Source organism: Phyllobates terribilis, unplaced genomic scaffold (assembly GCF_046119375.1).
Source record: "Phyllobates terribilis strain yellow unplaced genomic scaffold, ASM4611937v1 Scaffold_11__3_contigs__length_659146591, whole genome shotgun sequence".
NCBI classification, from domain to species: domain Eukaryota; kingdom Metazoa; phylum Chordata; class Amphibia; order Anura; family Dendrobatidae; genus Phyllobates; species Phyllobates terribilis.
The window spans coordinates 485,565,452-485,578,711 of record NW_027362771.1 but is presented as its reverse complement, the minus strand read 5'-3'; the positions used below and the strand labels follow the sequence as shown (position 1 = coordinate 485,578,711).

The window sequence follows — 13,260 nt, the reverse complement described above, 5'->3', positions numbered from 1 at the left end:
TTCCTAAAATAAAAAGTTAAGTTTTTCAAGTCCATTCACATAGTGCTTGATATTTATGTCCCAACAAATCAATAGAAAAGTGCACCCATTTCCCTGTTCTTTACAGTGGTTGGAGTGACATATTCTGTTGAATTTTTCTTAAAACGGAGTTTAGCAGAAGGCAGATGGCAGGGGTATAACTACAGGATCAGATTACACAGGGCTTGTTTGTAATTTGTAACCATGTGCCTGAAGAAGTGTACGTAAGAGCTGTAGATGTCTTCTTTTGATGATATTGGCTCAAGTCATGCACATGTAAGTCTGATAAATGACAGTGATAAATGGTGAAGAAACATGAATGAACTTTAATAAGTTGAAAAGTTAAGCTCAGCTTTAGACCTTTCTTACAAAATATTAACCACACCAGATATTTAACAATATACATAACCAACTAAACAGACTATAGTGCAAACAGTACTTCAAAGGTCAAAATATTGTGAGACATATTGATTTGACATATCAGGTACCTGCTTCTGCTATGAAGATTCAGTTCCATGTTAGGAAGCATTTTATAAGGGGGAATACACAGCAAAATCTCCTTATGTAATCAAGCTCTTAGTGCAAAGTCAACATAAGACCAATTTCCCACAAAAGTAATACAGACACATGTGCAAATTGCAGCGTGGCACCATACTGATCACCAGATCTGACGACACCATAAGGACCGATGATGCTTTTATTTCGAGTGATCAGGCCCAGATTTGCGACTATAATACTGGTTTAGAAATGCTTATGTGACATCGGCCTAAAGTGGCATTCAGTGCTGCAGTATAATGACGGCATATACAGATGGATCTATTCTTTGTGATTAGACAAGTAAAATATAAAAACAAATGCAACTTTCAAGTCTCCTGAAAACTGGACACATTTGTTCCTGAACTTCATAAAAAGTTACAGGGGTTAGCTGTAGCCCCATTGGTTTCTTAATTATAGTCTGGTAGAAACAAACATAAAAAAAGTTGTTTGTTCATCAAAAGTCCAAACTCCGGCATCTTGCTCAGGTGTTTTATCGAGACAGCATATCTGTCAGGCAGCACCGTGTCTGTGAGTCCTTCATCAGGACATCAGTGATGTCATAGAACTGGTTTTCAATGGCCAGTTTATAGCGGGTGTTGATGTCCTCGCAGTAACAGATCACTCGCTTCAGGTTCTGTAGACCGGTGGATCCAGGCGAGTTCAGTTTGCATCTGAAATTAGACAATATCTGATGTAGATTATGCATACATACACATACATACAACAGATGATGTAGAATGCTTTTTTTTTTACATTTTTTGCACTCACAGAATAGGAAGTATAGGAAAATCATTATACAGATGCAGGATGAAAAACAAGTATGGTAAGTGGGAAAACGTGTATGAACAGGAATTAGTGTGCAGCATGCCAAAAGTCTCTAATGACAACCCTCTGATATGAATCCAGTAATCTGCAACTCCGCTGACGTAATCCGGTCACATTTTCCTATAGACTACCTATAACAACCGCACCCAGACTTCCTTTTCATCTTATATGTTTGACTTACTTGTTTGACAGCTGCTCGATCACCCCACCGCTGAGGAGCTGACGCTGCTTGAACTCTTCCAAGTACTGAAAATCCCCTCCAACTATCACTTTGCTATACAGAACTTCTGGCCAGTCTGGCTGGAGATCATATGCTTCTGTAACAATAACAGCCTGCGAAAAAGATGGCAGCAATGAGACGAAGGGAAGATAACGCACAGGGGCGGCATGACAGATAAAACACAGGTATACTAGCACAGGTGTAACTTAACATGTATAATAGAACTCACAGGTGCAGTATAACTTGTATAAAATAACGCAGGTGTAATATCACACGTGTATAATAAACGGGTCATTTTAGAACTAAAGATAAATAGTTGGGCGATTAATCAAAACTAGTGCAAAGAAAAAGTGAAAGAGCCCAAGTCAGTAGCACAAAAGAACCAATCACATTCCAGAACTTATTTGTTATGGGTCCTTTTTTAACCTCTTTGTGACTTTCAGTTTTTCATTTTTGTGCACTTTAGTTTTTCCTAACCTTTCAAGAACCATGATTTTTTTTTTTCTTTTTGTTCACATAGCCGCATGAAGGATTGTTTTTTGGGGAACAAGCAGCACATACAGTCATGGCCAAAAGTGTTGGCACCCTTGAAATTGTTCCAGAAAGTGAAGTATTTCTCCCAGAAAATATTATTGCAATTACACATGTTTTGTTATACACGTTTATTTCCTTTGAGTATTAGAAAAACATAAGAAAGCAGGAAAAAACAAACAAATTGGACATAATTTCACACAAAACCCCCAAAATGGGCTGGACAAAATTGTTGTCACTTTTCCAAAATTATGGGTAAACAACTTTGTTTCAAGCATGTGATGCTCGTTCAAACTCCCCTGTGGAAAGTAACAGGTGTGAGCACAATGAAAATCACACCTGAAACCAGATAATAAGGGGAGAAGTTTACTCTAATATTTGCATTGTGTGCCACACTAAACATGGAGAACAGAAAGAGAAGAGAACTGTTTGAGGACTTGAGAACCAAAATTGTTGAACAATAGCAAGGTTACAAGTCCATCTCCAGAGATGTTGATGTTCCTTTGTCCACTGTGCGCCAACATAATCAAGAAGTTTACAACCAATAGCACTGTAGCTAATCTCCCTGGACGTGGATGACAGAGAAAAATTGATGAAAGGTTGCAACACAGGATAGTCTGAATGGTGGATAAACAGCCTTAATCAAGTTCCAAAGAAATTCAGGTGTCCTGCAGGCACAGGGTGCATCAGTGTCAGCGTGAACTATCTGTCGACATTTGAATGAAATTAAATGCTATGGCAGGAGACCAGCAGGACCCCGCTGCTGACACAGACGTAAAAAAGCTAGACTGCAGTTTACCAAAATGAACGTGAGTAAGCCAAAATCCTAATGGGAAATAGTTTTGTGGACAGATGAGACCAAGATAGAGCTTTTTGGTAAAGCACATCATTTTATGGTTTACCGAAATGGAATGAGGTCTACAAAGAAAAGAACACAGTATCTACAGAAAAATATGGTGGAGGTTCAAAGATGTTTTGGAGGCTGTCTTGCTGCCTCTGGCATTGGGTGCCTTGACTGCATGCAAGGCATCATGAAATCTGAATATTCCCCAATGATTTTGGGTTGCAATGTAATGCCCAGGGTCAGAAAGCTGGGGTTGCATCCTAGGTCATGGTTCTTCCAGCAGGACAATGACCCCAAACATACTTCAAGAAGCCCCAGAAATGAATGGAAAAAAAGTGCTGGAGAGTTATGGAGTGGCCAGCAATGTGTCAGATCTAAATCCCATTGAACACTGTGGAGAGATCTTAAAATTGCTGTTGGGAGAAGGCGCCCTTCAAATATGAGAGACCTGGAGCAGTTTTCAAAAGAAGAGTGGTCCAAAACTCCAGTTGAGAGGTGTAAGAAGGTTGTTGATGGTTATAGGAAGCGATTGATTGCAGTTATCTATTCCAAAGGATGTGCAACCAAATATTAAGTTGTGGGTACCAACAATTTTGTCTGGCCCATTTTTGTTTTTTTTTTGTGTGAAATTATGGCCAATTTGCCCCTTTTTTCTCTTGCTGTTCCAATATGCACAAAGGAAATAAACGTGTATAACACCACACATGTAACTGCAATAATTTTCTGGGAGAAATAATTTTCTGGAACAATTTCAATGGCGCCAACACTTTCGGCCATGACTGTGTATTGTATGTGTGTGTATATATACACATATATAATATGTGTATGTATATTATGATGGGCTGAAAACAAGAAGAAAATTCCAAGTGCGGTGAAATGGTGAAAAAAATGTATATCTGCTGTTGTTTTTACAGCCTTCTTTTTGTGGTAAAATTGACTTGGTAGCATCATTTACCTTTTAAATGGCAAAACGTTTCAGAAATTTATTAAAATGAATTAAAAAAGTCACCATTTTCTAAGGTCAGTAACCTCCATTGATGGAGCTGTACGCAGGATCCTTTTTGCATTGCTAGTTGAGATTATTGGTACCATTTTGGGGTACATGCAATGTTTTTATCCTTTTTTATTGCTTTTTGGGGGTAGATACATAGACCGAAAAAATGCCTTTAATGAACTTTAATGGATGCAGAAATATCAAATATGGGCAATTTTTTCACATCTTTATTTTTAATCTGGGAAACAAAGGTGATGCAAACTTTAATTATATTTTTTAAAGCATTTTTTTTAATCCACTTAGGGAACCTGAACCTGCCAATTGCTTGTTCTGTATACTACTGTTCTATAGTGCTGCAGAATACAGGAAAAAAATGGACTTGTATGAGAGGAGTACTCACAGGAATATCATGTGGGCAGCAATGGCAATTGAGTGGTCAATGAGCATCCAAAAAGTCGCACCACCCAGATCAAGCCTGTCACATTGTACAGTCTGATCTGTGGACAGTATATAGAAGGAAAAGCTGAGCAGAATGATATATAGGTTCGTGGGAAAAGATTCAATAAGGGATCGCTCAGAAGAGAGTATTAAGTCTTTGTGCTGTCCTTCTGAAAAACGGGTGGCATATAGAGAGCACTCTGACCAATGCAAGTCAATGTGGTAGCTCACATGAACGTTTTCACACAGAGTCTGATGGTCTGCGTGTAGAAAAGAATACAAATAGCAACATGCATTACTTTGATCCACATTCCAGATCAGACTCACTCATTATCAGTCAACTGATGTGAAAAAAACTAATCACATCCGGGTTACCATCTGTAGGTCATGCGCTTTTCACAGATCCATTACAATTATTAACATAGGAAACTGTATTTGATCTTTTTTATTATTTAATTGTTCATGTAAAAAACGGATGCAACACGGATGTACAAAAAGGCCATACGGATTGCATATGGCTCCACGGATAGCAACACGGATGAAAAAAACGAAACGTCTGAACCCAGACTAACTTGAATTTTATTACTTCAAATCCCTGGTGTTTGTATGCATATGAGTGCAATGGGTAGTCTTACTCAGTGACTGACAGCTATCTCTGCATGCACAATCATGCAGAGAAGACCGTCAATCACTAGTAGGACAGCCCACTGAACTCACATGTATACAAACATCAGGGATTTCAATGAAAAAAATATAAGGTTTACTGAAACTTTTCCCCAACAAAAATGTATAATCAATTTGATCAGCTCCTCCTATTCTAACACCCTGCCTGCATATCAGATACCATTTTCAACATGACAGGTTCCCTTTAAATGCTGTAAAAGACTAAAAGTAGCATTTAAGGCTTTGGCAACAGCGATCGGAGCTAGCTCCTGTTGTTGCTGTTAGAGGCAGATGCCATCTGTTTAATACAGTCAGCATCCTCTGTGTATGAAGAGGCGTCCGTTCCAGAGCCCACTCCATACACCAGAACCTAGCATGTGCTGGGACAGGGTGGCTCAGTGGGTAGCACTGCAGCCTTGCAGGACTGGGGTCCTGGGGTCAAATCCCACCAAGGACAACATCTGCAAGGAGTCTGTATGGGTTTTCTCTGGATTCTCCGGTTTCCTCCAACACACCAAAGACATGATAGGGAATGTAGATTGTGAGCCCCGATGGGGACAGTGCTGATAATTACTGTAAAGGGCTGTGGAATTAATTGTGCGATATAAGTGAATAAAATAAATAAATAAATAAATTAAAAGAAGCAATACGATCTGTTTAATTCCTCTGTAACAAGAATTATTGCCATGGATATTTTGATACTTGTCTCTGCCCATCTTGCCAAGGAGTCGCAGGTACTGGTGAGGCAGGCGACAGTCTCAAATAATCTTATACAAAACACTAAGACTGTGGGAAGAGGAGGGAATTTACTATTGACTATAAAAAGTGAGACAAGTAGGAATTGTGTACGCACCTGATAAAATCTTGGAAGCGCTAATATGGGCTCAACCAAGTTCACTCGCTCCAAGTTAATAAGCTTTGTTTCATGGCCATTGTTCAAGAGATGAAGTTGTAGGGTCAGAAGCCGAGTGAGACGGGCGCAGCGTAGTGACTGGCGCACACAAGAATCCTGTATGGAAACAAGGAAAATCAGAGTGGACCAGTATTATCCCAGTTTTTTTCGGTACAATAAGGACTGTTCCATTCTGTTATAATAGAGTAATTCTTCACTAGAGAAAGAAAGGATGATCCTCACTTATCAGATTATTATTCACAAAGGGGGTACACGTGGATGTCCGAAATATACTATGCTCTTCCCTAAAGTAACCTCCCCTCTCCCACGCTGTACAGTAACTCACCTTTCTTGGCTTTGATCCTCATCTTCTCTCCCGATTACCTTTAGGTTCACTCAGCTATTGACATTTGGCCATTAAGTAAAATGCTGACCCCTACTTCTACCCAATTAACCGTGCGTCGCCTAAAGGGGCTGTCTCAAGAAAAACATTAATGGCATAATAATAAAGATATGCTATGAATTTCTCCCTCTAGGACCCATATTTATTGTATCTCTAGAACGGGTTCCAACTAATGCCCCAGCCACTGGCAGTAAAACTGTTAACACACGTGCAGCTTTCTCCGTTCGCTACAGACAAGTGCTGCTTTCCTCCAACACTGAAAATTGTCTTAGGGCTCGTGCAGACGAGCGTATTATTGGTCCGAGTGCAATCCAACAGAACATCAAATCGCACTCAGACCAATGTTATGCTATGTTATTTTTTTCCTCGCTGCATGCAACAGTTTGATCCAATATTTGGATCACACTTGGCTATGCAGGTTGTGAAGACCAGGGGGTCTTCCGTGGGCGTAATGCTACTCAGACAACGCAGGGTGAGGTTAAAACAGCGTGGCAATACTTTATTGAACCACAAAGTGGACAATAAACACACAGAACAGTCCCAGCAAATACCCAAGATGGTACAACATTACACAGTCTCACCCTTCCTTCTCCGCCTGCCTGGGATAGAACAGCTGCGACTTTGGAGACTTCCAGGGCCGACTACCTCAACCAGTGGCCCCCCCGCTTCTGGCGGGTCTCCACAGAGAGAAGGTAGCGGCAAGCTTAGGAAGCTAGCAGTCCATCGAGGTAGAAGACCAGGAGACCCAAGGGTCCCAACCTGCCCTCTCCGAGAGTTTCCATGGGGCCAGATGACCGGTGGATCCCAATCTGGCTTCTCTGAATGTCTCCGTGGGTTGCAGGCGACCGGTGGGTCCCTCCTGGCAACCCCAAACAACATATCCATGGTCTCTCTGATGGTCAAATGGAGAAAATCCATATCTTTCCAGTCAGGGTCGATACCCTTAGACTAGAATCATGTAGAATACAAATCTGTGTCTCTTTGGGTAATGCCATGCAATCCATCTCTTTCTCTCTTTCTCCAATCTCTGTTTCAAGTCCGACTGCTACAGAAGCACAAGTCCTTTTTAAGTACACATCCACAGGTCAAGGGTCATTAGTCACAAGTCAGAGGTAAAGGTGCAGGGCTCAGCAATCATTGTTTGAGCTAACGTATTTACATAGTTGGTATCACAGGGGCTGTTGTAAATAAACATCTAGCTGACTTTTAGTACAATTTCTCATTAGCATAATAAACATGATTGTTTCCAAAAGGAATAGAATTCAACATTCAGGCTCATAAAAATACTGGTCTGTTCTTATTGACCAGACACAAATACACAAAGATAATAGAGTATTTCTCGTGGATTAACAAATCTAAATGTCTGGCTTATTAAGATTTTTGGCTGTATCGTCACATTGCTCCCCCAATCTTAATTAGCCAGACATGATTGGGATCATATCATCCTTCTCCACTTATTGGAGACAGTCCATCAGGATGTCTTTAAGCACAGACATGAATGTAAGAGGTCTCACCTTCATGAGAACAAAACTTTGCATTATCCAGTTTCCTAAGAGAATATTCCATATCTTCCTTGCGAATAAACTCCACAAGTAATTGACGAAAACAGACTGGTATCCACTGCGTCCACACATGCCGGACTCTGCATCCTGTGGTTCCTGAATTAAATCCAATGAGTGTCGGTGGCCTGGTATTCAATCCGTTGAAGCTGGCACAGCGGCTGTAGTTGGTTTCTTGCTGCTGCTGTATATCCTCTCCGGTCCTCCTCCCAAGGCCGGGCTGGTGGGGTTGGACATGGTAGCGTCCGAAACCCACTGTGTATGCCTCACCTATGGTCTGCTGGTTCTGTCTACATTCCTCCCTGGTTGTGGGGCCCTTTGGATGGTGTGTGCGAACACCAGTCCCCTGCAGCTCCCCCAGCTCTGCTGGGCTGAGTAGTATCCCACCGCTGCTGCCAAAATGTGAAGACCCAGGGTCTTCCGTGGGTGTAATGCTACTCAAACACAAGGTGAGGGTAAAACAGCGTGGAAATACTTTATTGAACCACAAAACGGACAATTAACACACAAAACAGTGGCAGCAAATACCCAAGATGGTACAACATTACACAGTCTCACTCTTCCTACTCCGCCCGCCTAGGATAGAACAGCTGCGACTTTGGAGACTGCCAGGGCCGACTACTTCAACCAATGGCCCCCCGCTTCTGGCAGGTCTCCACAGAGAGAAGGTAGCGGCAAGCTTAGGAAGCTAGCAGTTCATCGAGGTATAAGGCCAGGAGACCCAAGGAGCCCAACCTGCAACCTGGCCTCTCCGAGAGTTTCCATGGAGCCAAATGACCAGTGGGTCCCAATCTGGCTTCTCCGAATGTCTCCATGAGTTCCAGGTGACCAGTGGGTCCCTCCTGGTAACCCCAAACAACATATCCATGGGGCCTGGCGACTTTTTCGTTCCAACCTGGTCTCCCCAAAATGTATCCATGTCTCTCTGATGGTTAATGGAGCAGATCCGTATTTTTCTAGTCAGGGCTGATACCCTTAGACTAGAATCATGTGGAATACAAATTTGGGTCTCTTTGGGTAATGCCATGTAATCCATCTGCTGTCCAGAAGGATGCCTTTCATTCTCCTTGTAAAGTCTTTCTCCAATCTCTGTTTCAAGTCTGACTGCTACAGAAGCACAAGTCCTTTTTAAGTACACATCCACAAGTCAAAAGTCATTTGTCACATGTCAGATGTAAAAGGTGCAGGGCTCAGCTATCATTGAGCTAACCTATTTACTTAGTTGGTATCACAGGGGCTGTTGGTATCACATCTAGCTGACTTTTAGCACAATTTGTCATTAGCATAGTAAACATGATTGTTTCCAAAGGAATAGAATTCAACATTCAGGCTTATACAAATACTGGTCTGTTCTTATTGACCAGACACAAATACACAAAGATAATACAGTATTTCTCTTGGATTAACAAATCTAAATGTCTGGCTTATTAAGATTTTAGGCTGTATCGTCACACAGGTCATCGAATCCATGGAAACCATCAGACTGCACTTGGATGATATCTGAGTGCAGTCAATTTCCACAGACTGACAATTGAGAAGATGGAGAATTTTTTTTCTCCATCTTCTTCTAATCTGAGAGACTCTGGCCACACTCTGGCCACACTCTGGCCACACTCTGGCCACACTCTGGCCACACTCTGGCCACACTCTGGCCACACTCTGGCCACACTCTGGCCACACTCTGGCCACACTCTGGCCACCATAATTGGCCCAATTCTCTCGGATGAGAAAAAATAAGCTAGTATGGCAAAATACATAAAAAAACAACAAACTTTGGAAGAAAGAACCCAGACACATCAGGAAGTAGTGTGCTTACCTTTGAATAACTCTCAGCAGCATCAATCAGCAGAGTGAGGGCCTTCATAATGGAAGATCTCAGCTCTACCATGTCAGACATCCAATATTCTGCAGGATATAGCACATAAGAATACTTTGTAATGGTTATATAACTATGCATGCATCTCAGAAGACACAGCTATTACTTAATATTAACAACTTTGATGTGTGATTACCCAGTAATAATTCTCTACATCTAATTTTAAACAAAGCTAGTACAATACTGTGCAAAAGTTTTAGGCAGATGTGGAAAAAATGATTTAAAAATAGAAGTGTTAATAGATTTATTTTATAAATTAACAAAATGCAAACTGTGTGTTCCTTTTTATGCTGAAGAGTTGTTAATGACATTGACTGTATGTTTGGGGTTATTGTCCTGCTGCAGAATAAATTTGGGGCCAATTAGACGCCTCCTTGATGGTATGGCATGATAGATAAGTATCTGTCTGTATGTCTCAGCACTAAGGACACCAAGATACTGGCAATGTTGAGGATTGTAGCCAGAGTGGTCGGACAAGGAAACTTAGTGCAGCAGATGAAAGACACTATGCTTACTTCCCTTTAAAATTGGAAGATGTGCAGCAGTGCCATCAGCTTAGAACTGGTAGCAACCAGTGTGACCCAGCTACACCCATTTACTGTTCAAAAAAGTCCAGCCAGAAGTGGTGTCCATGGAATTATTGCGACTAAAAAGGCCAATCATAGGAATAAGGATGCAGAAAAATGCCAGCCGATGCTCTGGACTGATGGGTTAGATAGTGAAATATTTGGCTGTAACAGAAGGCAGTTTGTTTGCCAAAGGGCTAGAGAGTAGTACACTAATGAGTGTCTGCAGGCGACAGTGAAGCATGGTGGAGGATCCATGGAAGTTTGGGGCTGAATTTCAGCAAATGGGAGTTGGGGATGTGGTCGCAATTAATGGTGTCCTCAATGCTGAAAAATACAGCCAGATACTTATCCATAAGGCAATACCATCATAGAAATTGATGGGCTCCAAATTTATTAAGCAGCAGGACAATGATCCCAAACACATGGCCAATGCTATTAATAACTATCTTCAGCATAAAAAAGAACAAGGAGTCATGTAAATGATGACATGGCCCCACAGAGCCCCGATCTCAACATCGAGTCTGTGTGGGATTACATTAAGAGACCAAATGATTTACACAAGCGACATCCAGAGATCTGTGGTTAGTTCTCCAAGATGTTTGAAACAACCTCCCTGCTGAGACCCTTCAAAAAAAGTGTACAAGTGTACCTAGGAGAAATTATACTGTTTTGAAGGCAAAGGGTGGTGACATCAATATTGATATGATTTAGATTTCTCTTTTGCATTCTGTTAATTAATAGAAATAAACTATTAAGACTTGTATTTTTGAAATCATTCCTTGTGGTATTTTTTTCCCACACCTGCCTAAAAGTTTGGCACAGTACTGTATATGGTATATCTCATTTTGGACCACTTACCCCAGGGCCTGGATTGGATTAATCGGAGCTGGATTTTTGCTGCGTGCTCATGGTTGTGGCCAATATCCCGATGCAGACTGAAACAGAGTGCGGTCATGTTGTGCTTCTCACTATCACCTGGATGACAGCGCTTAATGTATTCCAAGAGTGCAGTCTGCAATCCGCCTTTCTACATGCAAGTCATAGGTAGATGGAGTATACAATTACATTATAATATCTTACTAAAATCTGGTTTTTACTATAAGCAGAGATTTACTTTTTTCCCCAAACAACCCTTACACTGACCAATATCATACTCACTGTATCAAGCTGTTTCCTCAGCAGAACCTCAAAGTGCTGATTTTTGTGTAAGATATCAAAGACATAAACCATGTCATTATATCGCCCAATTCCTGACAGAAGTCGAACCTAAAGGACAATAGGACAAGAGACACAGTCATAAAGTGACACAATAAAACAACGGGAGCAGGAGAATGTAAGGGAGCCGACATACCATGAGGCTATATTCCTGATTGGGAGCCAAATGCATCTCCGTCAGGTGGCGACAAGCTTGTAGGACGCGTCGGATCCCTTCTAGGTGGCATGTAAGGCTGAAGCAATCATGAGCCGAGATGAGGATTTCAATGACTAAAGTGAATACAATTTTTACAGGAATTGTGGTGGAGTCTCAGGATAAGGCAATAAGAGAAAGGCACAAATAAAAAGTATAGAAAAAAAATTCTAGGTACTGACTGCAATGAAGCTCGGTAAGTGGAACAGTCTCCAGGTGATCCAGTAAGTATAACCCCACCAGAGTTGGATCCGGACACAGTTTTGCAATCTGAAGAAAGTTGGACCGTTTCTCAGAGACATTATAAACCTCAGACTGGCCTGCAAACATGAATCGGGTCATAATGATGACAGATAACCAGGTATGACCCCCCCGCCATTCTCATCAGACCAGCACCAACCTCCTTCCTTGTTCAGTGTCCTCCAGATCTTCAGGATCTCTTCAGCTACAATCTGGGCTACAGTCTCAGGGGAAAGTCCATGTAATGTGATAACAGCCTGGGCTCGGTCACAAAGCTCAGGGCGATAACTGGACAACAAGGTGCGCAGAACTTCACTTGGATCCCGGGATGATACGTCCGAGAACGAACAGCCAAGATCCTAAAATATTGGTACAATGGAAAAGTGATCATTGGAAGCAAAATGCACACATTTAATAATGATAGTACAACAGGACATAACCAATGCAACAGCTGACGCACAAGGTATAGCGCCACTCTGCACACAGTGACACCACTCCAGTGGTTTTCTTATTGCAGAGCTGGAGTGGTGTCACTAATGTATGTTTCCTGCCCCTAGTATTATACTCACCAGCCGCCATCTTTATCTGTTGTTATCGGCACCGCTCCGGTCGGCCTTCTGCAGGTTACAACCTGCCGGATTGCTCCAGTGTTTGCTGGGTGAGTTGGCGGTCACTACTCAATGTAGAGAGGCAGAACAAGGCCAGAAAGAGGATCTCATAGACTTACACTGAGAGCTTGCGGTCATTACCTCTGACTTCCAGTAGTCAGAAGTTGTAATCACAAGATGGTGGGGCGGAACCGGAGTGGAGCTGGGAACAGCGGACAACTGCTGGTAAGTATATTACTAGGGGCAGGGAACTTAGATCAGTAGCACCACTCCAGTGCTGAAATAAAAACCACTGGAGAGGTGCTTTACACTGCATGATATCATGGCAGCCAGAGACTCCTTTATGGAACAAGCCTGTCTTCCACACTTGAGTTTTCCAGCAGATACAGATTTCTGGATGAAGGCTGAGGTTCGCATTCTTCATGATCTATCAAAGATTCAACTTTGCCATCTTTTGAACAACTTATTTCTAAATTCAACATAACCCAGTTTTTTACAGATCGCTAAAATTGCGCCATGCACTTCCCACCACCTATCCAGGCCCCCCCGCACCTGTATCTATATCTAGGTATCCCCTTATTGGAGTGCGGCAGTTTGCAGACCCCAGACTCCATACACTTTTTTGGATAAGAAAC

At 41.9% G+C, this 13,260-nt stretch overlaps 1 protein-coding gene across 1 annotated transcript in view; it reads right to left on the bottom strand.

Annotated features, from left to right (window-relative positions):
- Positions 1 to 356: 356 nt before the first annotated feature.
- The window catches only part of SPG11 (SPG11 vesicle trafficking associated, spatacsin), a 47,216-nt gene continuing 34,312 nt past the window's right edge, over positions 357 to 13,260 (bottom strand). The window contains exons 33-41 of the mRNA XM_073653492.1: positions 12,178 to 12,376; positions 11,960 to 12,097; positions 11,721 to 11,854; positions 11,528 to 11,635; positions 11,228 to 11,396; positions 9,741 to 9,829; positions 5,924 to 6,079; positions 1,562 to 1,713; positions 357 to 1,226 (exon numbers count right to left, since the gene is read on the bottom strand). Of these exons, the coding sequence (XP_073509593.1) occupies positions 1,046 to 1,226; positions 1,562 to 1,713; positions 5,924 to 6,079; positions 9,741 to 9,829; positions 11,228 to 11,396; positions 11,528 to 11,635; positions 11,721 to 11,854; positions 11,960 to 12,097; positions 12,178 to 12,376 (1,326 nt within the window). The 3' untranslated portion in view covers positions 357 to 1,045. The remainder of the gene's footprint in view (positions 1,227 to 1,561; positions 1,714 to 5,923; positions 6,080 to 9,740; positions 9,830 to 11,227; positions 11,397 to 11,527; positions 11,636 to 11,720; positions 11,855 to 11,959; positions 12,098 to 12,177; positions 12,377 to 13,260) is intronic.